This window comes from Anser anser (genome assembly GCF_964211835.1).
Source record: "Anser anser genome assembly, chromosome: 2".
NCBI lineage: Eukaryota > Metazoa > Chordata > Aves > Anseriformes > Anatidae > Anser > Anser anser.
This window is the reverse complement of record NC_139721.1, coordinates 158,794,605-158,822,110: the sequence shown is the minus strand read 5'-3', so window position 1 is coordinate 158,822,110 and position 27,506 is coordinate 158,794,605. Positions and strand designations below refer to the sequence as shown.

General features: G+C 39.2%; 1 protein-coding gene and 1 long non-coding RNA gene across 5 annotated transcripts in view; one reads left to right on the top strand and one right to left on the bottom strand.

The window, feature by feature from the left end:
* Positions 1–2,821: 2,821 nt before the first annotated feature.
* On the bottom strand, positions 2,822–27,450 carry LOC310894859 (growth hormone-releasing hormone receptor-like). The gene is made up of 13 exons (XM_083825488.1): positions 27,201–27,450; positions 21,449–21,551; positions 19,835–19,942; positions 18,541–18,641; positions 15,363–15,460; positions 13,491–13,623; positions 12,558–12,711; positions 11,570–11,630; positions 10,751–10,820; positions 9,071–9,162; positions 8,341–8,470; positions 7,434–7,475; positions 2,822–3,666 (listed from the first exon to the last, which is right to left on the bottom strand). Exons 1-13 carry the CDS (start codon positions 27,255–27,257, stop codon positions 3,544–3,546), a joined length of 1,272 nt encoding a protein of 423 aa, XP_083681614.1. The 5' UTR covers positions 27,258–27,450; the 3' UTR covers positions 2,822–3,543.
* The window catches only part of LOC310894863, a 38,028-nt gene continuing 14,194 nt past the window's right edge, over positions 3,673–27,506 (top strand). For 3 of the 4 annotated variants that reach the window (XR_014580245.1, XR_014580246.1, XR_014580247.1), the window contains exons 1-4: positions 3,673–5,601; positions 8,281–8,497; positions 9,595–9,678; positions 11,722–11,907. This is a non-coding gene — a long non-coding RNA (uncharacterized lncRNA). Of the gene's footprint in view, positions 5,602–8,280; positions 8,498–9,594; positions 9,679–11,721; positions 12,550–27,506 lie in introns of those variants that run through there. The other variant, XR_014580248.1, reaches the window with a different exon arrangement.

Genomic DNA, 27,506 nt, shown 5'->3' with positions numbered 1-27,506 from the left:
TAGTGATGCCATGCTGTCAAAAACAGTGTTTATTTTTGGGAAGCTGGTAGGTGTCTTTGAGGGCAAAAGGATAAAAGTTAATGTTATACAATTGGTTGTGATACAACATAAAAGCCAAGTCCGAATGACTTAAGTCATTTGGCAGTGGCAGAAACTGCTCACCATTTTGTTTGCTGCAGCCTGTAGTGAGATGATCTCAGCCATCATGCCCGGGAGCTCTGTTTTACTTCTGTCTTTACCCATTACAGTGTAAACCCTGCAGCAATTTCCATACCCTGAGCATGATCCTGTCTCTTCAGGTCAATTTTTCATTGTTCTGGCCCTACTCCAGGTGAAAACAAATCATACTTAGCATAATTTATTCTTCAAAGGTCAAGGAGTTTCTGTTACTCACACTTTTCATACCTATTTTATCAAGGTTTGCATGTGACAGACAGGAACTTGCAGAAACAAACTTATGCAATAAGTGTGCACATGTTCCTAAGGTAGGGTTAAGCTAGGTGAAAATTATCTAAAGTCAATGCAATTCCCTTCCTGAAAAATTAAAAATTGATTGTTTTTTAATTTTGTCTAACACTTCATAATCAAGATTGAATTTTCTAATAATATAATGTAACCTTAATATCTATGCCATGATTAGTCATAGCTGATATTAATATTCTAATTAAATAGTAGGAGTCATATCTTCTGATTTTAGCCATTTCTGTGTCCAGTTTCAGCTATCCCACAGGAAAGTATTCCCTCTATGTTACCTATTTATTTTAGGAAGGAATGAAGTACTCTCTGAAGATTCACACTTCTGTTCATTTTAGAAAAAGTTAAAGGACTAGAAAAGGGCAAAGGTCTACTTTTTAATGGCCAAATTTAGGTGTGAATGGATGTTGCAAATACTTGAATGGAGCCAAATATCCTCCCTATTAAATACAGTAGAATACAAATCAGAATTGTTTGGACAGATTGCTGGTATACTTGACTCAGAGGGATTTGGGGCCAAACCTTTAGTGCAGGCTTCTATAAAAGCAGAGGACAAAAGCCCTAAAAAGTCCATGTATTCATGTGCCTTCTTATTGTTGGAGTTTAACCTGGCAGGCAGCTAAGCACCACACAGCCATTGTCTCATTCCTCCTCCAACCCCTACACTAGGATGGGGGAGAGAATGGATGGAAAAAAAAAAATATATATATATATATATATATAACAGAATATAAAAAGCAATGCAATTGTTCATTACCCACTGACCAGACCATCCCTGAACAGTGCCCCCCACCCTAGCCAACCACCCCAGTTTATTGTTCAGCATAACACCTTATGGTACGGAATATCCCTTTGGCCAATTTGGGTCAGCTGTCCTGGTTCTTGTTCCTGGTTCTTGTCCTCTCCCAGCTTCTTGTGCAACCCCAGCCTCCTTGCTGGCAGGACGGTATGGGAAGATGAAAATTCCTTGACTTAATGTGAGCAATGCTCTGTAACAGCTAAAATATCAGTGTACTATCAGCATTATTATCATCCTACATCCAGAACACAGCACTATGGCAGATACTAGGAAGAAAATTATCTCAGCCAAAACCAGGACAATATCTGTAACAAAGGTGTTATTTTTAATATAATATTAATTACTGATATTAATTTAATATCAGTATCATCATGGTAACATCGTTTCAGAGTTTTAGGACTTAACTGCAAGTCAGAAAATCCAATTAATATAGCCAAGACTTACAAGAGATTTAATATGACATGTTATACCTCTGGCTGAGACATAGAGAAAAGCAGAATGCCATCACACATTCAGAAACTGGGTGAGCCAGACAATGACTGACCTGTTTATTAGAAGAAAGAATTTTGTTTGCCTTTTATCTCTTCTTCTTTTATCTTCCAGTTGGACATCATGATGGTCTTCAGGGGAAATTTGCTACTTCACAGCTAGATATACAACAACAAAAATGCAGAAGCTGTAGGAAATTTTCTGTCTAAATGTCTATGGATAGATATGGGTAAAATTTAGACTTTTTACTCTGACTTATTACTCTGGGCTTTCTTTCTAGCTGATAGAGACTGTGATCTGCTAAGGCTGAAAAACAAATCTATCTCCAGGGAAGAAGACTCATTCAAATAACTTGACATTCATGCCTCTTTTTCACATTAGCAGAACGCTATATACAAACTCATCTTTCTGTTAGTCTCTTTAAACAGATCATCAGCTGCTCAACACATTTCCATCTAGCTCACCTTGAATCCCTCTGGAAATGGGAAGAAAACCAACATAAACATCTTAGGCCCCACATTGCAATCTGTGTTCTAAGGAGTCCCTGAAGAAGTGGAAATGAAAACCTTCCTCCCCCTGCTCTTTCAGACTCTTCTCCCACCCTCAGGTATGAATTCAGACATTGCTGTGTTTTTCACAGACTGAAGAAGAACCAAGGAGAAAAAAAATGTAAATGGAAAGGAAGGAAGACACCCCTTGGCATCTAGCTTTTATACGAAAACTAGCTAGCATAACATCTCACTTCTTTCAGTTAGCTATAATTACACTAGCTGTAATTACCTGGATACAACAAAGCAGAAAGGAAGGCAATTCCATGTTTCTATATTACCATTTCTGTTGTTTAATAGGACTTAGCAGCTCACTGGAATGTCCTGAAGAGCAGAGTGAAAATGTATTGGCCTGATGGTCCTCACCGTTCAGTACAGTTTAGGTTTTCTCACTCCTTTCCAAACTCTGATATTCCCAGCAAAGAAATTAATCAATCTGTCCATCTACAGATTACAACAGCCATTTGGAAAAATAAAAAAATAAAAAATAAAATAATCTCAAGCACAAACACTGGAAATGCAAGTTTATTCCCAAGCTTCTGAATATTTTACAACGCTGGAGAGCAAAAACAGTCAGACATGAGAAAATACTTAGCAGTGTTCCTAACGCTCCCCTAGCCCTTCTCCTGTAAGTCTCATTCTTTTTCTGTGCAGAACAAATTTACTGCTTTTCTTTTTAACTTGCTTGCAACTTTGAGTCTTTTTGCTTCTAAAGAGCGAATATAAGAAGACAATATAAGATGACTTTTTAGTCATGTGTTATAGTTTGACAATGCATTTGGTTTCCTATTTGCATCTCTACTGAATCAAAACAAGGAACAAAGCTTGAACGAGCTGGATAGATTCCAGTTCCCATTGTGTAAAGATTGAATAACAGTTTCCAGAGGTCATCTATAGTGTCACTGAAGGGTACTACTGGTGTCCACTCCCCAGACACATTATGCTCATATGTTCATTAGTAAAAGAGTGTAGAGAGGGAACCAAAAAGAGGTGATATGTGTGTTTGCTGTTTATCCATGAGAAGGCTATTTTGATCAGCCAGTCAGTCTTTAATACATCACTGCAGTGCTTGTTCTGCAAGAGACAGCTGCTGGGCAGAATTTCTGCAGAAGTGGATTCTCCTCCAGTTTGCTCAGAGTAAGCTGTAATCCTCAGAGTTTTTTATTGTTGTTTATTGGTTTGTTTTTCTTAATCAGGCTTCTATACATGATTACTCCAGCTTCTGAGGCTGCCTTAGCACACAGATGTAGTCATTTTTACTCCAGAACTGGTTGGAACAGTCCATCTTGTCCTTCTCCAAACTGGCATAAGTCCGTATCTCTTACCATGCCACCTCCGACCGATTTCCGTTTGCACCTCAAAAGGAAAGGAGAATGTTATTAACAAACACTGTTCAAGGAGGACATTGGTGAGAAACAGGAAAGACACAAAGGGTGGTTAGAGAAGGGTAAAATATTACTCTTCCCATTTCAGAACAAGCTAGCTCCTCTGGGCTCCCTTTCTATCTGATACAGAAAATTAGGATAGTACAAAGAGTGGTTCAGCTGGCCTGTCCCAGACTTCTGACAAAAATTATAACATGGCTAGCTCAGAGTTGGTCTCCTATGTTGAAAACAGTAAACAATTCCAATTCTAGCATTCAAGAATTAAGGACACACTCTCTCCTGTGTTTCTCCATAACAATTATGGGCCCAACAATCAAAGGCTGTTATTAGAGCTGTCACACGGAAGGAAGGAAGGAAGGAAGGAAGGAAGGAAGGAAGGAAGGAAGGAAGGAAGGAAGGAAGGAAGGAAGGAAGGAAGGAAGGAAGGAAGGAAGGAAGGAACTTCTTTCTCCCATCAAAGTAATTATACTTTGGTGTACTCTCTAGCACTGAAAAAGATTTTCTCCACCAATAGAATATTTTCTCAGCTTTTTTCAGTATCTTCTTTCTGCCTCTTTTTTTTTTTTTTAATATCCCTTTGGAAATTTATTCCAGCGTTACCAACACTTCCTACACAATTAAACACATTGTCTCCACATTGCTTGCTCTTCCCAATTGCTAAGAGATGTCTTCTTGTTCCCATCTGTTTCTAGAACAGTAACATTTCCAGCAAGTTCCTTAATCTACACTCACCAATTTGTGGCTAAGAAATAATGCTACTTTGATATTTAAGACAGCAAGAGGAAAAAGACACCAGCAATCATTTTCTTTCTGTTGTTGACAAGCATGCATGCCATGCCTTGTCATGTTCACAGAAACACACACTGGGTCCAGACCGGCAAGTAAGGCCTGCTTTAGCATCTGATTCTTATTAGAAATGTGCCTTCCCAGATGCTTGATAGGAAGGAAATATCTACATTGGAGTGCTGTATGTCTGGGACAACAATCTGGATGTAAAATTGTGGAGACTATCATCAGAAGAGACTAGAGATTATTAATACACTGGTAAAGTAAACTTTAAAAGTAAACTTTACATTGGAAAATGGAGATCTGGTCAATAAAACCAGAGGGATCTAAAAGCTGGTCATCGCTCTCTAACACAGATGATTGCACTTTGTAATTTGAATCTTTCTCTAAGCTGCACTGACTGTGATGATTAGGAATAGGATTCACCTCCTAAACACACGTTTGACATCCTAGGGGGTATGTCTGTGGGAGCAAAAACAGTCTTACCCCTGTGGGGTGGCATACATGAATCAAACTCTCCTTTCTTAGGAGCAACAGGTAGAAAGTGTATGTAGAAGAGTGCTCCTTTAAGGGTAACTCATCAAGGACCTTTTCCAAGGCAACAAGGGATAATAAGAAAGGAAGGAAGTGATGGGACATGATGGTCAGTCACATTAATTTATGAGAGCATGTGAGAATGTAGGCAAGTTTACTCCAGCAGAGTTATCTGATTGAAGACTTCTAAGCTGGGAAACAAACACAAGAAACAAGCCTCCCTGTCATGCTAGTCGGTGGGCTAACAAGCTACAGGTGCCACTTCTGGGAAGGATGAACCTTGCAGCTGATAAGATGTGAACCAAGAGTGCCCAGACTGGGAGGGGGGCAGAAAGTGCAGAGCACTGCAAGTCCATGATGGTTGTGCATGGGAAAAGGGGAGCAGGAGGAGTGAAGAGTGGGGATAGGTAGATAAAGGGTAGGAGAAGTGCTGGTTGCATGTAGAACAGGGAGGGCCAGTGTACATGTCTGGCCAAGCCCAGTGCTTCTTAAATTTCCTCATTAAATGTTTTCTTAACTTTCACTTTGTTCATTTGCACTCTCTCCTGAGTGTATGTGTACTGCAAGTACTCTATGCCAACTACAGGTAAGACCTGTGTGTGTGTGTCAGTGAAAGTTAGTGCCAACTACTGGAGTCAGGCCAGGGGTGTAGGCTCTGCAGACTGTGGTGCCAGCTACTGAAGCAAATGAGGACCCAGCCTCACCTACTGGAGTTACTGGGGGTCTTTTGCTCCATGCCACTGAGGCAGGAGCAGTGTGTGTTCCCAAACCAGCTGCTGGGGGGGGGGAACTGCTGAGTCACTCACTAAAGCTCTGAGGTGCATGTGGGGCTCTGCACTGGTGGCTGGGGGGGGGCTGTAGGTCACTGCCTGTGTACCTAGTGCTGGCTGCTGGGCATCGGGGCATGGCCGAGTGTCTGTCTTTCTCAAACCTGGACTAGCCTGTGAGTAGCTGAGGCCTCAGGTCCAGCCCAGAGTATCAGGTGTGTGTGAGGTCAGTGCTGGTACAAGGAAGGGAACTTGTGAGCATGGGGTGTATGAGGGACAAGTGTGTGAGTACTGCATGTTTGCAGTGAACTTCAAGCTGGACTAGCCAGTGATTAGGCAGCCTGTGAAGCAAGTAAGGGGCCTGGGATCCATGCAGGGGTGCTGGGTGGACAGAGGGGCCGCAATGGTACTCGAGGAACCCATGAACTTCAAGTTGGACTATCTGGGGATAGGTGACCTGTATAGTGAGAAAGGAAGCTTGGGATCGGTGCAGGGGTACTGGACAGACAGAAGTGCAGTATCTGTAAATAGGTGTGGGCTTGTGAACCTAGAGAGTGCTGAGTGTGTGCCTGAACTAGTGAACTTCTGTCTCTACCAGCCCAAGAGGAGGAGGGGGACTCAACTGTCTATGTCTATGGCTTGCATGAGTGTTGTGCGTCACTGCTACTGAAGGCAGCCCTTGGCTGGGGCAGCCTGTGTGACCGGTTGTGTCAGTGTCTGGTCTCTGTGTGTGTCCGTGTGTCTCCAGGATATGTGCTCAGCTTTGCTATGGGTTGGGCCTGCAAGGGGGAAAGCAGCAGCTGTGTCCTCCAGCCTGCGCAGAGATCCCAGGTCCCCAGGCACCAGGCTGGGCCCAGCAGCCATGCAGGAGCAGTGCTGGGCCGGAGCAGCTGGAGGAGAAGGCCTTGCTCTTTACCTCACTTAACAGAAACCAGCAGACTTTTAGTGTAGTCTGAAACTGAATCTCATTCACAGTTTAAAATAGCCATCTCAGCTACCCTGTATTATGAAAAGGGGAAAAATCCAGGTTTTCAATTTCTTCTAAAATAGGGAAGATAAATGAATTATGTAGGCAACAGAAGAGTTCAAGATGCATCCTTATTACAATTTCTAGACTATAGAAATGGAATTGTTTACTAAACTAAGTGGAACAATACTTGTCCCATTAAGAATAAAGTTCTGGATTAAATATTCTACATGGAAAAACATATTTATCAATGCAAGGAAATACTGGGGAGTTTCATGAGCATACTAAAATACTAGAAAATAATATTTTGGTACTTGGCAATCTGTATAAATTTAACATTATTTACAGTTTAGTCATTTAGAAACTGGAGGTCACACTGCTTCACTGCACCAGCTTGTGCTGTCAGGTCTGGACCTAGAATGGGTTTCCCAAGCTCCACTATAGTACAAAAGCATGTAGAAATGATTAAAAAAAAAAAAGGCTTGATGGAATAGCTCGTTTCTCCACTAGATGGCTTCATTCACATGAAGATAATTTAAACAAAATTAATCTTCACTGATTCCCATGTTAACAGACAATCCTGCAAAACTGAAAGATTTGATTATGATTGTTTGCATGATACTAATTATGAAGTCTATAAACCTGTCAGTGAAATCAATATTGTAAAGAATATAGTTCCCTTACCTCTTGGTTCAGGAAACAGTAAAGAACTGCTACAATAAACCCCTGAGGAAACACACAAACAAACAAAAAACAACAGTTAAGTGTTAGCACAGCTTGAAAAAGCCACTTGCGCTATCTGAATCCATGATAGTAGTGTGTATGTGAATCAATTTAGTCAGAGTATTTTTAGAAATTTCTTAGCAATAAAGCTTCTTCTTCTTCAGCAATAAAGCTAGTCAGATAATCAGCTAGCTAATTTCACCCAAGTCAGAAAGGCCATAGGAATTCACAAGAACAGGTGATATGACAAACTCCCAGGTTATGTTTACAAAAGCATGTCCATTCTACAGCTAAGAAGCTCCTACAGCTTTTAAGTCAAGTTTTGTGCCATTATATCAGGTGAGATAAAATTCTGGCCTGCTGAATATATTTTTTTAAGTTTCTGAACTGAGATAAAGCCAAGAAAATCCTAGGAGGTCAATGGACCTATGTGGTCAGATACTCACTAAACACCCTGTCGTTTTATTCAGTTTACCTTCTTCTTACATTATTGGTTAACAATGAAGAACAGATCCAAGTATGGAGGCTCAAGAATAAGTTGTATAGGATGGATTGTATGGGATTGACACAGTGAGTTAACTGAAGTTAAAAACTGAACTGAAATGTCTGAAGTTAACCCAATGTCAAGCTTACACATGAATATGAAAGACTTGGCCTTGTATTGACAAAACATGCAAACATACAGTCTAACCTACAGCCAGTTAGGATGTGGGTCACATCTTCAAATTTGTAACACAGCAAAGAACCATGAGGAGACATTATCTTCAGTATATAATTATTTTTTTGTTTGCTGCTATTTGTCATATAGAAACTAGATTAAATGAGAAAATCTGCTACGAAGAAACTGAAGATTCCTCAGTGATTTTACCTGAAAAGATCCAATGCAGAGCTCTAAATAAAGCCGAACCCCCAGGCTGGTATATTCCGGAAGAAAATTGAAGACAATATAATGGGTTCCAAATAAAGGAATTAGAAGCAGAGTTGACCTTGAGAGACGTCTAGCACGGGGCATGAGAAGAAGTAAGGTAATATTATTTTTCCAGAGTAAAGACCAATGTATGCAATACATAATAGTGATGAACAGAAGTTAAAAATGGGATCTAAATGTCTAGGTGTGAAGTTCTTATCTCTTGGGATGACAGTGCTGGAAAGCATAATGAGAAAATATCTGGAAAGAGTTTTCTCATCCTTATTGCCTTATTGGCAATACTATGTTCATGACTTTTCTTACTGTATTTTGTAATTCACTCTTTCTGAATGTGATTGTAGTTCAGAAAGACACAAGCAGTAGAATATATTTTGACTTATCTGAGCCATTGAAAATTTGACATTTATTTGTAGACAGATACAGAGGAAGTAATATGCAGGCTCCTTGTATAGTCCACGTCCAGAGAAAGACACCTCTAGAAAACAACTTACTCCTTTGACTAGTTTCCTTAGGAATGGGGTAACATTGGGAATTTCTAAAATTAAATGTCAGTCAAACTGAGCCTGGTTTTGGCACTGGATCTGTGCTTCTGTTTAGAAAAGGTGATATAAACTTTTGTGACTTAAATCATTGATAAATTATTTTTTGTTGTTGTTGTTCCATACATTACCTGTACTGAGATGAGTTATTGAAGTTGATTTGTCTAGGGTCTAGTTTTTTCAGCAAAATTCTGATGATGTTGATAAATAGGACAAAATTGACCTGTTTAAAATATTTTTGGGGGGAAAAAAAAGGTTACTTTCTCATATGAAACTTTTCAATTACAATCATTATTTGACTCCTATTATGTAATTTGTACCATTTCAATGAGACCTGTGTGTAAGATGATTAATATAATCCCTGTTGGCAGCATTCAAGCCTCTCAATAGGTTGCATTCCTTCTTAAAGATATAGATCAGGCTGAGAGCTTGAGAATTTAGCTCTGTTAAGCAAACTATTTTTGTCAATATCTTGTGCGATTCCTTTTTTTTTTTTTTTTGTAGCTCATATCTTTTTCATTCTCATTTGAGATGGCTATTGCATTAAATTTTGGCTAATATCTTTAGACATTATTAGTAGAATCATCTGGTTAAGTATAGATATCTCCAATGACATGGCTGCATCTGGTCTGATCACCCTGTTCTCCCTTTGTAGTCCATGGCGTGTGAGCCAATCGATAGAGCCTCAGGTGGATTTGGGGATCTGTCATCTCCTCTGAACATCAACATCTATTGTCAGGTGAGTCACATACCAGAAGTGGCTGTTTGTCTTTGTTGACTCCGAAAAAAGCTGAGGAGCATTATCTCAGCTCCAAAGCTAGCTAGGGTCAATCCTAACCTGCAAAGATAACTTTCTCCGGTTGCATTTTGACACAGCTGTACTAACGTCTATGGAGCTGCTTAGTGCTCCACAGTCAAAGAGTTTCTCCACATGCATTTTGTGTCCATAGACACCAGATTTTGTTTAGGGGAGGCTAAATGCTTAATTTTGCCTAAGAATGTACATATTTCACCAGAAGATCTCATTTTATCCATCAGTAATACGTTAAGTACATTCCAGCAGAAATATCATCAGTATGATCCCCTGAATTCTCTTAACTCCAAAAGTGAATGTGAGGTGGGCATTAGTAAGCGGAAAACTAATGGAGGTAGAAAGAAATACAGTATTTTATTGAAACACAGTAAATTATGACCAGAATTCACCTTGAGATTCTCCATGCTTGTTGTTTACCTATATATGCCTTATTTGTATGCATCTGTCCTCCAATTACATTAATCTTATGATAGATGGTCTTAAGGCCATCCACTAGCTGCTGTCTCACACATTCCTTGGGCTTAATGACATGTGAGAGTAATCATGCCATAATCATTTAAGGCCCATCAATTTATTCAATTTATGTCAAGCTCAAGAACTATTATTATCACCTGTGAAAAGAACTATTGCTTTTGAAATTTTATATTGAAATTTATGTCTGATTCTGGACTCTTAGGCAAAAATTCTGTTATCATATACTATAAGAATGGTTTAACCCCACATCTGCCATTAATTTCAATCAGATTGAAAATTCTATGAAAACTTCCATTTCTTTGAACAGTGTTTGCTATGGGTGATAGGGAGAGGGCAGTTCTCTGCCTCCTTTTGGCCTACATTGTTTGTAGGTAAGTGATAAAATATTTTTACAGAACAAATTCTACCATTCCTCTTCCTTATTAAAAAAAAAATAAAATTAGCAAACAGTAACTTTTTTTTTTTTTGCATTTGAAAGTCATTTTTTCTTACAACTGTTGTTGGCAGAGTTAGAAGTACCTACCCCAACAGAAATTATAATAGGTCCTTTGATTAGCCACCAGTAAGGAGAGCCCTGATTAATATCCCAGCATCTGAGAAAATAACAGCAAATTTAGAAGAGAGATGTGTGTAATCACTACAATCAAGACGCCACATAGCAGTGCCAGTAAAATTCTTAAGAGATACATTTTCGTGGAAGTGTCAGTATAGTGCAAGTATATAGATATTTAAGTTCTGCTTTGTACAGGACCTGCTTTTTATAGATTATTCTGCCCTTTTCAAAAAGATACAGAGCTTTCTCGAAGTGTTAAGTGAGACATGGATGAAACAATTCCAACAAAAGTTTTAAACAGATGATGCCATGACTGATAGAACGATACAACTTTGTTCTTCAAAGACACTTATTTAAGACATGAAAAACATTTTGTTTGTGTAAAGTAATGAGCACTCCAGCCTTCAAAAATATCAGAAGGTATTTTGTATCAGAAGCTCCAAAAGTTTTGCTTTCTCACTCTGTTTATCTGATTGGAGTACCTTTTTCTTTTGCAGCTGAAATAAGTATTTCAGCTTCCTGAGAAGCATGTCCTGCACAATTACAATACCACTGCCATATTATGCTCCAGTGGACACTGTAAATCTCTATTCACTATGTCTATACTGGAATGGAAATTCAGAACTCCACCTCGGGCACTTATCTAAATGGTAATGTAGGAATAGGAAAGGTGTGTAATATACTGATATTATTTTCCCGTGTCATTGAAATGGCATGAGCCTTCATCACTATCATAATTTTAAATATATAATTTATGTATGTAGAATAATGTAAGAAATAATGACTTACTCCGTGTCTTCAAAGTAGAATTTTGCTAATATCCATATAAGGATGAAAAGTGTTGGAAAACCTGTCAGACAATTAAACAAAAAAACTTTTGTTGTCTAGTTTCATCAGATAATCCAAATCTTTTCCACTGAAATTCTACTGTGATGTTGCAGGTCACCTTTTTTCAGAACTGGGATTACCCTTTGTGGTCTACTAATACCCATGATGAAATGAAGCACGTTGTGGCATTGACTATTTGGTGATCATGAATCAGTGTGAAGATGTAAAGGGATACAGAAGCTACTCCGCACATGATGCAGTGCTGCCAGGAAAGCCTGAGCTTGCAGCTTCCTACCTTCGTGAGTGCAATTCACATGAGTGATTTTACCTGAAGTTAGCACTTGAATGCAGATAGTACATTAAAACCCATGTTTTTGTTGTGTGCTTTTTGCATGACAAAATATTAGTGAGTATTGTTTGTCAAATCCTCAAGTAATAGCAATATGAGCAGCTTATGAATGCAGACTGTGATACCTTAAACTTTCCTAAGATGGCACCTAAAATCTCCTAAAACACAAAGAGCATTCAGTCTTCTTAGTTGTAACGCCTACCTTAACCTTAGCGTCAACAAGCATGGATTGCCTTCCTGAACTGAACAAAAATTCCCCCTGGGCAAGTACGTTCACCTGCCATATATCCTCAGGGAGGAGTACTCTGATTTTTCCTTTACACAGCAGGTTTATATTGGCAGTCACTTGGTTTGGATCGTCAAGTGTACTTAGTTTTCTACATATTTCACAGGGACTTTAATGCTATACTTTTAAAATCTTGATTGCTCTTCACTACTCCACGTGTAAAAATAAAAGCAAAATCAATGCTTTGCTTTTTTATTTTTTGCTAGCTAATTCAGTTAGGCAAACTCAGTTCCACATCTAGGATATTTTACTGGATGGATAAAGCCTTTTGTAACATCTTGTGTTTATTAATTTCATGTAAAATCCTTACTTACCCCAGCCAAAGAGAACCAGCCACCAAAAATATCTTTTTCCATGAGAAAGGGATGAGAGTAGTAGACAGTTTAGGTAAAGAGCCTCTACCAGCAGCCACATGAAATTGGTCATCATGAAGTAGTGACAGAAAACAACTGAGATCTTGCATTCAGTCTATAGATCAAGAAAGTCAAAGTTTTGGCATTACATGTGCATACATAATTTTGATTTGCAGATGTAGTAAGCATCTGTAATTCTGGCTGAGATCTAAAAAGAATAAGATCTCACAATTACAGGCATGTTTGAAGGGAGATCATCAAATGTAATGTGGCATTCTGAATAATAAGACTTTAACCATCATAGTAGCTTGGAATCTCTGTATTTCATATTTCTCCCATAAATGCACCACTTTCAGTGTAGTATATACAAGTAGACTCAAATGCTCAATAGCCTTTGGACAAAAGCGTGTTCTAGGACCCATCATATTTCACTTTCCCTCCTTATGCTCAGTTTTAAGTTTTTGTGTGGCCACGAGCAATGTAGAAGAATCAGCTGATAAACTTCTGTCTGAAAACCTCTTTATTGCCAATATATGTGGCTGAACCAAAGCTAAGTTGTTTGCCTAGTATCTTGCATATCCTGTGGTCTACAATTCAGAGCTTCGGGTGAAATCCAGAATTTCCAGAAGAAACATCTTTAAAAAAAGATGTTACAAGATATTCAGAGATCTCTGGTTTTAGGCTTTAGATCATAGAAGGGTAACAGCATAATGATACTACTTTTTTTTTTTTTAATATAGCATGGTCTAAATATGATTCGGACTACTGCGTTAATTAGTGTTCACTACCACATCAGAAAAAAAAAAAGGTAGTAAAAAGTAAAAAGTGAATCCATATACAGATGGCATGTAAAAACATCTAGTACCAGAGTATCATGCCTTTTCATGTGCTTACTGTAGAGAAGCTGCAATGGTCAATGTCTTCTTCTTGGAAAAGGACAGAATCCTTAATGAAAATGGCAATAGCTTTTAAGATAAAAGTGAAAAAGAGCTGTATGTGGATATAATTTCTGGGACAGCGAAGCCTCCTGGAAGAAAAGAAGAAAGGTTCTTCTGAGGTAATTCATTGACTTGTGCTGGCAATAATTCAGATATGCAATAAAACCTTATTTTATCTCAGGTACTCACAGGTACGTATAGAAAATAAACTTTAATTCACTGAGCTCTTTCTGCTAAACAGGCAGAGACAGAAACCTTCCTCATGTAAAGCAATTCACCCACAGTCTACATTTTAATCTCTTCTCTTGTTAGGTGAGGTTTCCTTGTTGGCCTGATGTCGCTTCTGGTCTGCCAGATTCCAAGAATCTCAGCTTTGTTATGTGTTCAGTGTGCCTGAGCTGAGATGTCTTTTAGTTGGCATTATTTTGGGGCAAAAAGAAACTTCCATTTGAAGAATCATTTCCATCAATATAATTATGACTGTAGCTAAAGCACTCCCAAGAAAAGAATGCAGAGATATTCTGGAGTAACTAGAAAGTTTTCTCAATGCACAGGGTAATGATTAGCAAGATTTTTACACATCAAAATACTGTGGTTGAGTTAAATTGCATTAAATGTCTGTGTAGGCTGCCTTATCCAGAATTAAAGAATACTTCCCTAGATTACCAAAGTTATTCTTGTGAATTAAATGAATAATTGCTTTAAAACAGTTTGGCACATCTTTAAATTTTTCAATTCAGATTTTTTTTTTCCTTATTGTTATTATATACAGACTTTTGGAGGGAGTTATGCAATTCCAAGTTTTCATTTGGAGCTGAAGACTTTAGATAATTAGCAAAGAGCCCCATTAAAAGCTGAATTCCCTCCAGATCCAGTAATCTCAGGGTCACCTAATCCAAAAGCTCAGTTAGAGTGTGCAGATTTTTACTACTGAAATGAAATGCCAACCCCATTGTTGAACTGTAACTCTTTCCTCCCTATTGCTAAGTTGTTTTCTGTCAATTGTTTCTTTCTTTCCCCTTACTTGAGTTGGTTTGTTTTCTCAAGGTCAGAGTAGATGTCAATACACATAATCTGTTGACTTCCAGACATGAGTTAGGAAGCTGCAGAGGTCAAGAAACTTTCCCCAGAGAAAGCTGATTCTTACAGCATAATAATAATATATATATTTAGTACTTTTTTTTCAGTTTTGCACAAATGCAAGAAATATAGATTCATAAAATAAATCTTACACCAGCAAACATCAAATCTACATTAAATAAGAAAACAAATAATTTTTACTCAAAATTCTGTACATTATACATGAGAGCATCTAATAGATGGGCAATTCAATGGGCAAGAGATCTTACCAAACTTGCCAAATTCAGACCCTAACTTTCAAAGTATGTTTTTTGTTGTAAATGTTTCAATAGTCATATATACAGTGCCATAGGAGCACTGACTCAGAATTGAGGTCTCTTATATTCTTCTTATTAATATCAAATTTACTGAGTCCACATATGGCAAGAATACATGTTTTTTTCAAAAATTAACTTGATTCCAGCTAAAGCAAGCAAATATATGTATTGGTTGTTAGGATCTGAGTTGATGACTTCTGCCAGCAAACAGCCAAGGTTTATTTCACAGTTCTGATTCTTCTTATTTCTGTGTTTCTCTGATAATCTTTCATTTGTAGCCCTCAGTTTAATATGATTAAACCAATACTGCCTGAAAGTTTTATTTTTATTCTTCTGAATTTCTGTTTCTATTACTTTATGTCTAATGTCTCATACAAACTAAGATATGAAGAACTTTTAAATGAATCAAGTTAGAAGATAACTTCACATACCTGAATGCAATAAGAACTGCCACAGCAATAATAAGTGAGGTGATAGATACACTGTATCCTACAGTATAGATGATCTTTATGGTAGAAAAGTAGGATTGCTATAAAAGAAGAGAATGATCCATCATAAATTGCAGCCAAATGACAGCTATTTAAATGATTTTGGCAGTTTTGCTTTATTTGATGCTTCCAATCTGTTCACACCCCTGAGTGCCTCTTTTGTTCCTTTTAATTCTGCAGCAAATTTCAACTGAAATTAATCATTAATGCTTCTTTTATGAAGACCCATTCTATGGGTACGTTGATATTGCCCAGTTTGATAAAGAACCATTTATTGTTTAAGATGGTTTCAAGCTCATTCATAAAACCCTGAAAGACTGAATTTTCCAAGAAAACATTGTAAAAACTCATGCATTTGTTTAAGCATTTTATTTCACACTGTGTTTCTGCACAGCAGTAGTGGAAGCATAATCCTTCTGGCAGATGGCTACACGATGAATACAGAATGCTGTAAGCCTTTCCTTATGCCTCTCCACTTTCTTTTTCTGTTTCCTTACTTAGAATTTTGCCATCTATTGTCTTTTCCATTTTTTAAAATTGTTATTGTTAGTTTTATATTTTTTCCTGGGGTTGTATTATTTCCTCTTTCTGCTTGCTTCCATATTCAACTTTTACTTAAGAGTGTCAATCACAATCCATTTCCATTTAAATGGAACCTCTATCAGACATGATCTCTGAGTAAGGGTTATCTGACTTCAACTATCATGCATGGAAGCAGAAAACAAAATGAATAAGCTCTAGGGTGCAGATCTTTCCCTTTGAACTCATGTGGTGTGTTTCTTGAGCCCCAGCTCAATATTTTGATGTCCTAACATCCATGCAGCTATTCCATGCAATCACCTTCACTGTGAGGAAGGACACATTTGTTTTGAGCCTTAAGTATCACCAAGGTCATTATAAGGCTGCAACTGGTAGGATTTATTTCATTTATTTTAGGTACTTAAAAGTTAACATTCTAAGTATAAGCAGCTGAGTCTATAGTAAAATGAGCAGTGTGAGACCGTGGTCCCAGGATTGTGCTGCTTGGTTGTTAACACAGTTCCATTTCTTGAAGGCTCCTTTTTTATTTAGGGAAACAAGCACATCCAGAAAGCAATTAATCTCATAAAATAAGGCTGGATCACTTTCCATCAGCAAGAAAAATAATCTATCACTATGCCTACCTTAGTAAGGGGTGCAAGGCAATAGCTTTGGTTTAGTAGGGTGAAGCCTTTGGTGCTTGAGGACCCAACATGCACATTGTGTGCATTTCTGACTAGCCATGGTAGTCAGCCAAGTCCTGTAGGCTGGACTTTTCTTATTGCTTAGAGCACACTATGTGCAACATGCATTTTTCTTCCAGTTTGGTGTCATCCATACAAAACCAGATCAGCCTTTCTCAGAACATGTCTCAGTATAAATGAAATTGCAAAAAGTGCCAGAGATTTCTTTGAAAAGCTCACGCCTGATCATGACCACAGCATTAATGTAGATCCACCGTGTAGTCATTAGGTTAGACTTGCACAGACTTATTTTATTTTATTTATTTGAGGTTGGTAAAGTTAAATGATATGGAAACTATACAGTGGCCTTTTCTGTCTTGTGGATGAACTGTGAATTATATATGATTAGCCATGTATCTGACTACACGCATTTCAAGCCAGAGATCAGAGAAGGTCCTGAGAGCTACAAAGCTATCCATTAAGTCTGCTAGGCACTGCTCCATAACTGTGTCAAAACTGTGCTGGACCTGTCTTAGTTGGCAACTTCCACTTAGAAATCAAAGATGAAAAACATAGCAACCAATAATCAAATCCTTAAGTAGATAAACATACAAATGGGGAGTTTACCGAAAGGTAAAATGTGAGTTACTGCTTAAAAAAAAAATCAAAAAAAAAATCTGTAGACTCATTTAGGATTGCTTCTACACCAGAAATGCAGGGAAGTAATAAAAGAAAGAAAGAGAAGAGCAGAACTGCGTTTCAGTGGAATTGTTATTCGTGGTAAGCAGCAGGTACTGTCCCTCAGAGGCTGGAAAGGAAGTCTGAGTTAAACAGCATGACAGCAACCAGTACAGAAAGTAATGGGAAGACAAGAGAAATTTCTCCATAAGCACATAAAGTAAGCTCCCTCCTGCAAGTTGAATGGACTTAGACAACTACAGTATAAATGTTAGTGGGCAAAATAAATAAATATATACATACATACATAGTATTCACATTACTTGTAAAGATAAAAACAAAAGTGCAATTTAGCCTGTACAAAGGGGGGGACAGAGGTCTAGAGTTAGACAGTACAACTGATTTTTAAGGATGTAATATTTCTACCTCCTTCCTATCAGTTTTAATCTGGTGGACATATAATCTGATTCTTTCCACTTAGCTATTCTTCATTTTCTCCACAGCAGCTAAAACCAACGGAGACTTTATATAACTCTAATAATTTTTAGTATTGTGTTATTTTTCACTAAATGATGTATCTTTCAGTATTTTAGCTGGCTTCTTTTCTCTGAAAAAAAAAATATATACAATATTTTTGCATCTGTACTAGATCAAAAACTATTTTATTTTTGTTTTTCTTATATAGATTCTAAATGTCACTGAGTGTGCAAATCTAGCTGAAGCAATATGTCAAATATAGGTTTTAAAATATTCTTTGTTTTTATTTCCTTGTTGAAGTAGATATTTTATGTTAGTCAGGATGAGAAATCATACACCCCTCTTGTCCTTTGGTATTGCTGAGTTTGGAATAGTGATGTTATAACAGCACATTTTCTGTATTGGTGCTGTGATACCACAAAATCGTCTTGCTGATTGGTCTTATTGAAATGTCTTAATCCGTATTTTATGAATATTTTGGGAGATAGCCTTAACTGTAGTATCTGTAAGCAAGTGCAACAGGACTGCATGATTTCATGGAATTTGCAGATGACTTTATTTTCATTGCAATCTTATACCTGAAAAAAAAAATGTCATCAGTAGTTCTCCAAAATATTTGATCGGAGTAAAATTTGAATCGCATTCCATACTTGGTAAGAAATTTTAGCTTCAGCTGAGTTTTCTTCCCTAGTGGTCTTCAGGAATAGAAAGGAATCCTGTAACGTCAGCACATCACTCACATATGTTTATTTAATTAAACTTACTTCTTCAAGGGGAATCTCATCTTCAACTGGACAAGCAATATGATAGGAAGGGAACGGGTCTGACCAGCCTTTCTTTGTGCAGTTTCTTCTTACTATCCCAGCTGAAACAGAAACACTTAGTTTTACGAATGAAGGGCTACATAATGCAGAAAATAAAAGCCAGGATAAGATTTCTTGCTAGTATGGAGGTTATACTAGGAGAAGAGGACCATCTCCCTTATCCCACAGAGCTGACAGGAAACTTTACATGTGTACATCCAGTTAGTCAGGTGCAAAACTTTTAGCTTAATTCTGACGATAAACAGCAGGAAGAAGTGAGAGAACCAAGGAGACAGAGGTAGAGGTGAAGGAACAAGGATGAAATTATATTAGAGACAAGGAACCATATTTAAGAAGAATGGGAAGCACTGCCCCATAAGACTCATTCAGAGCTCACCCCTCTAATGTACCCCTTCTCACTGTCATCTTTGTTGGGGCTTACTCTTTCCTTGATGATCAGACACTGGAATAAGTAGTTTGTTCTCTAAGGACAGTAGATTTCCATAGAAAGATTTATGAGTCAGATGAAGGATAAGTAAGAGAATCCCAGAGCAGGAAATGAAGGTACACAGATGAAAGGGATTTTCCTTATCCTTCATTTATAGCTAGCATGTTCTGGGTGGGGCAGAGGTTGGGGTTTGCAGTTTCTTTTTCTTGTGAAACTGCCAAATGTAGATCTCTCTTGGAAGATAATTTTCTCCTTATGGGCTTGCAGTTTGTTCCTGGCCACATTTACCCAGAGAGCAAACAGTCACAAAGGCATTAGTTTGTACAGTCTTGCATTTGACCAAACACATATGCTACTTTAATGACAAAATTCTGCTTTGTATCTCCAACCTTGGTCTTAAAGAACAATCACATTATTCATTCCTCAGTCTTTGATTGCATCCCACACTAATCAAAGCATAAACCTCATAAAGACCCATGCTTAAGTTCTGACCTAAATGACCCCTCTGCAAGCTCTGTAGAGAACTTACCAAGCAAGCTGATCTTCAAGCTCATGGAAACCAATGGAAATCACTCCATTGATTTCAGTCTTCTTTGGCTCAGGTTCTCATCATCGTCTATGGGATTATATCCAGTTATACATAGTGCATGAGATGTGAGATGGACTGCAAAACACCCTCAGATCTTATTGCATGCTGTGTAGTTAAGTCTTTGAACAGGAGCTTGGAGTAGTCTGTCTTTACTATTCGTTATTAGAAAACCAGGCATGCAGCATAATAGTAGGAGTACAATCAAAAGAGTACATCACCTGTCTCCTTCATGAAGTGAAAGAGGATATTTGGGCATGGTAAGGCAAGAGTCTCTCCAGCATCTGCCTCTGGCCAGCACAATAATTTGTCCCAGGTTCTCTTGCAACCTCAGATAAAAGTGAAATACATTTTTAAACTTAATTATATCTGAGCAAAATGAAAGATTTTTTTCTAACTTTGATCCTCTGCCCCTTACATTTCTTATAAAAATAGTTAATTCTCAAATTTTATGTTATAGTGAAAGATAAACACCTCCAGATGTCTACTTACTCTAGTTAGATGCCTTTTTCAGACACAATGCAACAAATGACAACGTGCTATGGAAGTGGGAGGAAGAGTGTTGCTGGAAGACAGACCAGGTTATGGTTCCTGTTAAGTGGTTACCATGTTGTTAAAGGTCAACACATCTCCACTAAAAAGTATGATGCCATGATAGCACCTAGTCAGAATCATAGAATCACAGAACGGTTTGGGTTTGAAGGGGCATCAAAGCCCACCTAATCCCACCCCCTGCCATGGGCAGGGACCCCTCCCACCAGCCCAGGCTGCCCCCAGCCCCATCCAGCCTGGCCTTGGGCACTGCCAGGGATGGGGCAGCCACAGCTCCTCTGGGCAGCCTGCGCCAGGGCCTCACCTCCGAGTGAAGGATTTCCTCCTAACGTCTAATCTAAATCTACCCTGTTTTAGTTTAAAGCCATTCCCCTTTGTCCTATCCCTACACCCCCTGACACAGAGTCCCTCCCCAGCTCTCCTGCAGCCCCCTTTAGGCCCTGGCAGGCCGCTGTGAGGTCTCCCCGGAGCCTTCTCCTCTCCAGGCTGAACAACCCCAACTCCCTCAGCCTGGCTCCACAGCAGAGGTGCTCCGGCCTCTGAGCATCCTCGTGGCCTCCTCTGGACTCGCTCCAGCAGGTCCCTGTCCTTCTGCTGCTGGGGCCCCAGAGCTGAGTGCAGGCTCCAGGTGGGGCTTCACAAGAGCAGAGCAGAGGGGGACAATCCCCTCCCTCCCCTGCTGCCCACGCTGCTTTTGGTGCAGCCCAGGACACGGTTGGCTTTCTGGGCTGCAAGCACATGTTGCCGGCTCATATCAGCCTTCTCATCCACCAGCACCCCCAGGTCCTTCTCCTCAGGGCTGCTCCCAACCCATTCCACGCCCAGCCTGTGTTTGTGCTTGGGATTGACCCGGCCCTGGTGTAGGACCTTGCACTTGATCTTGTTGAGCCTCATGAGGTTTGCAGAGGCCCTCCTCTCAGGCCTGCCCAGGTCCCTCTGGGTGGCATCCCTTCCCTTCCACACCACACAGCTGGGTGTTGTCAGCAAACATGCTGAAGGTGCACACAGTCCAACTGACCATGGCACTGACGAAGATCTTCAGCAGGCGGAGGGAATAGGACAAAGACATAAGTTATATAGACTGTCCACATTTGGACGTGAAAAAATTTTGAAAAAGAAAAGAGAATTGAAGGTATGGGAGTAGGTGGAAAAGAGCTGAGTAGAGCCCAGGGATGTTGGACAATGAGTAAAACATTCAAACATGCATTGGCAGCATGGCTGTATCCTGATTTTGGTAGGGTGTTGCTTCTCTGTCACTTATTTAATCTACCACTCATGGATACCTGTTGTTGTATTCCCATGCCTTTCTGACTCCTCCAGACATTCAGCCTCCTTTTTCTTCAGCTCTGTTATAAAATCGCATTCTGGATGGACGTTCCCAGCAACCTACAGGGAGAGGAGTTTCAGCTGATTAGGAGGAAGGTTTTGGGAAGGATCGCACGAGCAGCCATGAAATCTAGCCCTACACATGCAGCTAACAAGCTGCGTTAAGGACACAGAGCATTGGCTTAGTGCTTAGTATCCAAAGAGACAAAGCTCTGCCTGCTGACAGACAGTGTCTCTGCACAAACCATGATGTTCACAGCAGGTGAACGCAGCAGAGCTCTGTCAAAGGCAGCTGAGCTGTACTACTGTCCATCAGAGCAAATCCTTAGGCAGCATAGCTGTCAGAGGATGATAGCTACAGCTCTGCCCTGGGAAGTTTATAACATTTCTCTGGCTACATTCATACTGAAGAGCATCTTTGCTAGGGCCCAGGTATGAGTGCAGGACTTAATTTGCACCCTGACTTTAGCCCCACCAAATCTGGATCCAAGAAACTAGAGTGGTCTTGAACAGACTCCTTTTCTCGACGGTGGAGGGCATACTGCAGAGCCCACCTGCTTCTGGGCATAGATACATCCCTGCCAATCTCCAAATAAACATTTTGAAACCACATGATTTTTGTAAAATTGTCTTCTGAATGAGTTCTTCGCTCTAAAAGGAAAGAATCTGATCTCTCCTTTCTGCCATCTGCTTTTCTTTACACTGGGTGGGAGACAAAAACTTCTTTGGAATAAAATTCTGCACCAAAGCATTTGTTGATTTGGTGTGATGGCGTAGAGGAAAAAATGACATCTAGAGTTTTAACATCAGTGAATGCTGCATCCCTTTGGTTGTTTCAGTCTTTATTAGACGTGTGCCTACATGGACACCATAAGAGAATTTGAAGGGATCCAGAGTAACCTTGGCCACCAAAAGACACCGTCTGCAGCAGGTTGTTACAAAACACAGTCACTGTGGGTGTCCTGACTGTAGGTGCCAGTGTGCTCAGTAGGTGTGGATATAGATATAAACACACAGATACACACAACAGAAAATAAACTCAGGATGAGAGTTGCATGGTAAGCAGGTGGCTGGCATATGGCTCAGCTTTGTTCTATCCAGGGAAGATTAATATTCAGGGAATTTGGGAAATAAATAGCTCACTTTCAGGTCATTCAGAGGGCAGGTCCTATCAGTTCCAATAAGCATTGTTTCCCCTTCATGCTAATATCCTTATCGCAAGTAGATCTGCAGATCATTTGAACTGCTTATTGGCTGAAAACTCAAGGCTTTCAGCCTGCTTTTATGGACAATATTGGATTAACTGCAGAGCCTTTGGTCTCCTGGGGTTTGGACCCAGGCAGTTGGAAATGGCATGTATCCACATTTCTGCACTTCAAGAAGCTGTTTGCTTCCCATTTATTGCACTTTTAGGAGGTTGTTGTTTTCCTGCCAAACTGGCAGACAGCAGTGCCATGGATCAGTTCAAGGCAGCAGTGAAAACGCAAGCTCGATACTCAAGGTTAAATGAAGCTTGGTGTATGTGAGAGGAGGGTAACTATGAGTGAACAGGGCAGAGGCCAGCTCTTGGCTTAGCACCAGGAGGTGGAGATCTGATGCGTGGGATGCTCACTGATATCAGCCATCATCAGTAAAAACACATACTCCAGGGAACCCCTCCTCTCCACGCTATTAAGAAATGCAGTGGTAGGCAGCATGAAAGAAAACTGTGATCTGTCTTGAACACCTCTGCTCATCTGATAGCTCTTCTTATGTCAACATGTATTTTATTCTTCCTTATACTCACCCTGGACAGTGAAATTCATCTATGCTGAAAAGCTCACTACATGTCACGTACAGCAGCTATTACAAAAGTAGCTTTATTAGTCATTAGTAAAAACAGTCATCCCATTTTACTGAAAAACCATTTCACAGCATTCTCTTGGACTGGTGAACTGCCCAGAAAAATCTCAGCACACAATAAATGTACTCATTTGTACAGTCCTAAATTATTTCTCCTGGCAAATAAAATGACTAGATCTTGCCTGTGAAAACTGTCTTTGCTCACTGAAATGTTCATGGTGAGAACAACGAATGTTTGGCTTATTCACCAGTCCAGAAAATCTTTTTCTGTCTGTCTCCAGACTCGTGAGAACACTTTACTATATGCTTCTGAAATAAAAAGGTGAGGCTGATCAAGTGCCAGGTATTTAAATTATTACCACTTCATCCAAGAAGTCTTGATCTTAAGCGATGCTTTCACAGTTTATACTCAAGTCAAAGGTAACTATTGCTTAAACAAACACTGAGTACAAGATCTGTTATGACGAAAGCAAAATAAACAGAAAATATTTATCCCACTCCTGGGCTGTGTTCTAGGTATATTCGTACCCTTGGAACATTTGACTACCACTATACTTTTAAACAGCTCTGAATACTAATCTGAAACAAGGGATAGAATTAGTTTACAAACCAAAACATTTATAGATTTACTTGCTTAATCCCATTTTATATCTTCTACCCTTCTGACCATCTCTGGAAGCATTAAATCACGGGGTAGAGGTGTGAGCCATTCTTTCAGAAAAGAATAACTGTGCATATACGTGATTCATCTCCCTTCGGTTTCTATACCTACAGAGACATCATTATCTCATCCAGCCATTTTTGGTTCCTTTCATGAAAATATACAAGAGATGATAGCATTTTTGTGTATAGATCAACTGAATTATCTTATACACTTACTTTTGGATGAAATGAGCTATGGTTTAGTCTCAGTTCACTAGGATTCCCCTGACTATTAAATTCACTGTTACTCACTAACTTTGGGCTTCAGCACTGAGTCAGATGAATCCCACTTAACTACAGCTACTGGCATTATGCAGACTCATGTACGGATCATCACTGCAGAGCTATTTTGCCTGGTAGCTCAAATGATAATAAGCCATGTTATTGGTTTGTAGGATCCCCAAAGAAATGAAACTCCCTAAAGTTATTTAGTTTGCCATTTTGCTGGTTCAGTCGCCTTAGGATTGTCCCTACAGAAGCTCCCTCTGTAGATCACAGATCACAAAATCAAAGAATCACAGACTGGTTAAGTCTGGCAGGAACCTATGGAGATCTTCTAGTGCAACCCCCTGCACAACATAAGGTCTATGTAGAGCAGTTTGCTCAGGGTTGCATCCAGTTGAGTTTTAAGTATCCCCTAGGATGAGGACTCCACAGCCTCTCTGGGCAGCTTCTTCCAGTGTTGTACACCCTCACAGTAAAAAGAGGTTGCTAGCGTTTAAATGGAAGTTTTGGTATTTCAGTTTGTACTGACTTCTTTGTGTACTTTCATTGTATAGCACTGCCAGAGGGCCATTCAGATTACCTAGGAGCTGAGTTGTCCTCAGGAGAGATGCCTCTCTCAATCAACTGATGGCATAGCCCTGAATAACTGCAATCTTATTTTAGGCTCTTCAACAAAAGGGTTACCATTATGGTATATGAGAATGGATTCTGCCACAACAGGTAGCCTCTTGTTTTGGGTAGGTGAGACAGCACAGGAATCCAAACTTGGCTTGTTTCTTTTTCTGAATTCTCTAAATTAGTAGAGGAAACATGAAATAGAGATTCTAGTAAACTTCATCGTTATTTATATCCATGAAGATGGACAGATTTCAAGTGCTACTTCTCTGATAGACTTCAATAGGCATCTGACCTAACAGAAGCATGACAGTTTTGAAGACACTGCTGAATTAAGGAACATGCTCAGGAGAGAATAATGTCTGATGTGGGAAGAGAAGGTTGAAGATTTTTCAATCAAATACATCCACTCATGTGATGTCTTTGCTGAGTCAGCGACCTCCAAACACCTCTTCCATCCATTTGTAATCTAGAATCTATAACCCAGATTCTTCTCTGCAAAGTGATTAGCTGCAAACATTTCACAAAGCCCTGCAGCCAAACTCTTTTTTGAGAGTATCATAACTAATATTTCAGGTTGCCCTCCTGAATAACTGTATCCACAATTCTCCCCACTGATGGGGAAGACTGAAACTGAAAATGAAGTAAACACTGATATGTTCCAAATAGAAGATGAATTTGTAGTTGCTGCATCCCTTAGTTACAGTATTAATGAAGCTATGGGTTAGCATAACCTCTGAAAATCAAGCAAATCTTTGCCTTTGTCAGAAGGCCCCAGCTGAAAGTCCTGTTAGTGCAATAAAAACAAAAACACAAATTGTACCAGATCATGCACTAAAGAGGGGCATGAAATGCACAGATAGGAAAGCTTTTTTTTTCCCGTTATTCTAGTTTTTTTCATAGCATTGTGCAAAATTTACTGCTTTGTTGTTACTTCTCCTCTGTTTTCTGTCATATATATCAGAATGGCTCAATATTTGCATTCTTTTCACATTACAGTAAGCACCACACAAGTGATGACAGTAAAAAACCCTCAGTTTATAGAAGGTGAGAGTCAGCCTCTTAAACATTTAAAACCTCTCCAAAAGTTGACTTCATCTCTTCCAAGGAAAGCATGCTGTTAAGTTACGCTAACAATGAAAAGAGATGTCTGCTTTTCCACCATTTGCTAGGCGAAATAACAATTGTTTGCCTATCCTCTGTTACAGTAAGATATGCAAATACACAATAGGAGATTTAATTTATACACTTATACATAAACATGTGGTGTTTGATCGGTGCATAATCCCATCATAACCAGCATGACTATGTAGAAGAAAATGCTATTTCTCTTGCGTAAATGGGACAGGTTCTTACAGAGACCTTCAGTGATATTATTGCCTATTAGCACTGGATCCTGATATTCCTTTTATGAGCATTCGTACTCCTCACACTACAAGGAAGCAGAGTGTGTCACGCAGGTGATGCAAATGAAACCATACCCTTGCGTGACCAAAAAGTATTTTCAGTCATCTCACGGTGCTTTGTTTTTCTTGATCCATAAAGAACAGGCTGCTGTGCCATCCCTTGCAAAATGCTTCATCACAGAAGAGATTCTCTGGGTTATGATTCACAGGAAAAAGGGAAGGGTACAGCAGAAGTATAACAAAAGGAAAATGCTGAAAACATCATTAGTCTCAGAAGAAAAGCAAATATCCTTCCCCCACTTTTGACATACCTTTCCTGATATTTGTGTGATCCTGAATGCTGTTTTTCTAATCATTGCCAGAAGCTAAATATCAGAAAGACCTCTAGGCTATTTAATGGCACTGGACATTTCTAATTCTGCCATAAGCAACCCTGCTGATTCAGCTTATTTCTTACCTTTAGTATCTCAGCTGCTCACATTAGATAATATTCCACCAAAAAGGCAGATGAAGTGATAACTAATAAGACTGCATATTGTGAAATTTAAGAAAACTGTCAAGAGTCAGCTGCTGTGATGTAACAGCTCTATTCCAGTTTCTTCTACTTAGTTACTGTCTTTTAAAGCCTACACGCACACACACAAACAGGGCTTATGCCGATTATGTTGTTTCTCCTTAGCCAGTGTGTGATAAGAAAGCAGTGAAATGCGTTGATACACAGATCCTACAAATTGTGTCCCTTCTGCCGCTATTCACACTTTTCATAGCATCTTGGCTTGTTTAATTGGAATCCAAAGCAAATAAAGAGAAAAAGCACTCATTCAAAGAAATAAAGCTCTATCCAACCGTCTGCTCCAAGTAGAAAACAAACAGTTATTAAAAACAATGATGTAAAAGCTAATTTCATGCAATTACTCACAAACACTGCAAGAGTCAAGGTATACAGGACACAGTGGTATAACATGCTAGAGTCCATGTTCCAAAGAAAGAGTTGGAATTCACTTCTTTAGCCTTCCTTAGCATCTTTCACCTTCTTTTTGACTTCCCTTTCTTCCATCAGTTGCTGATCCGAAGCATTTATCTTTTTGCACAGAAGTGATGTAACAGTACAGTGAAGTGGGAAATAAATATTAACAACTCTCTAAACTGTGTTTAACCTGCTTTCTCTCTCTCTCTCTCTCTCTCTCTCTCTCTTTTTTTTTTTTTTTTTTTTTTTTTACTTCAT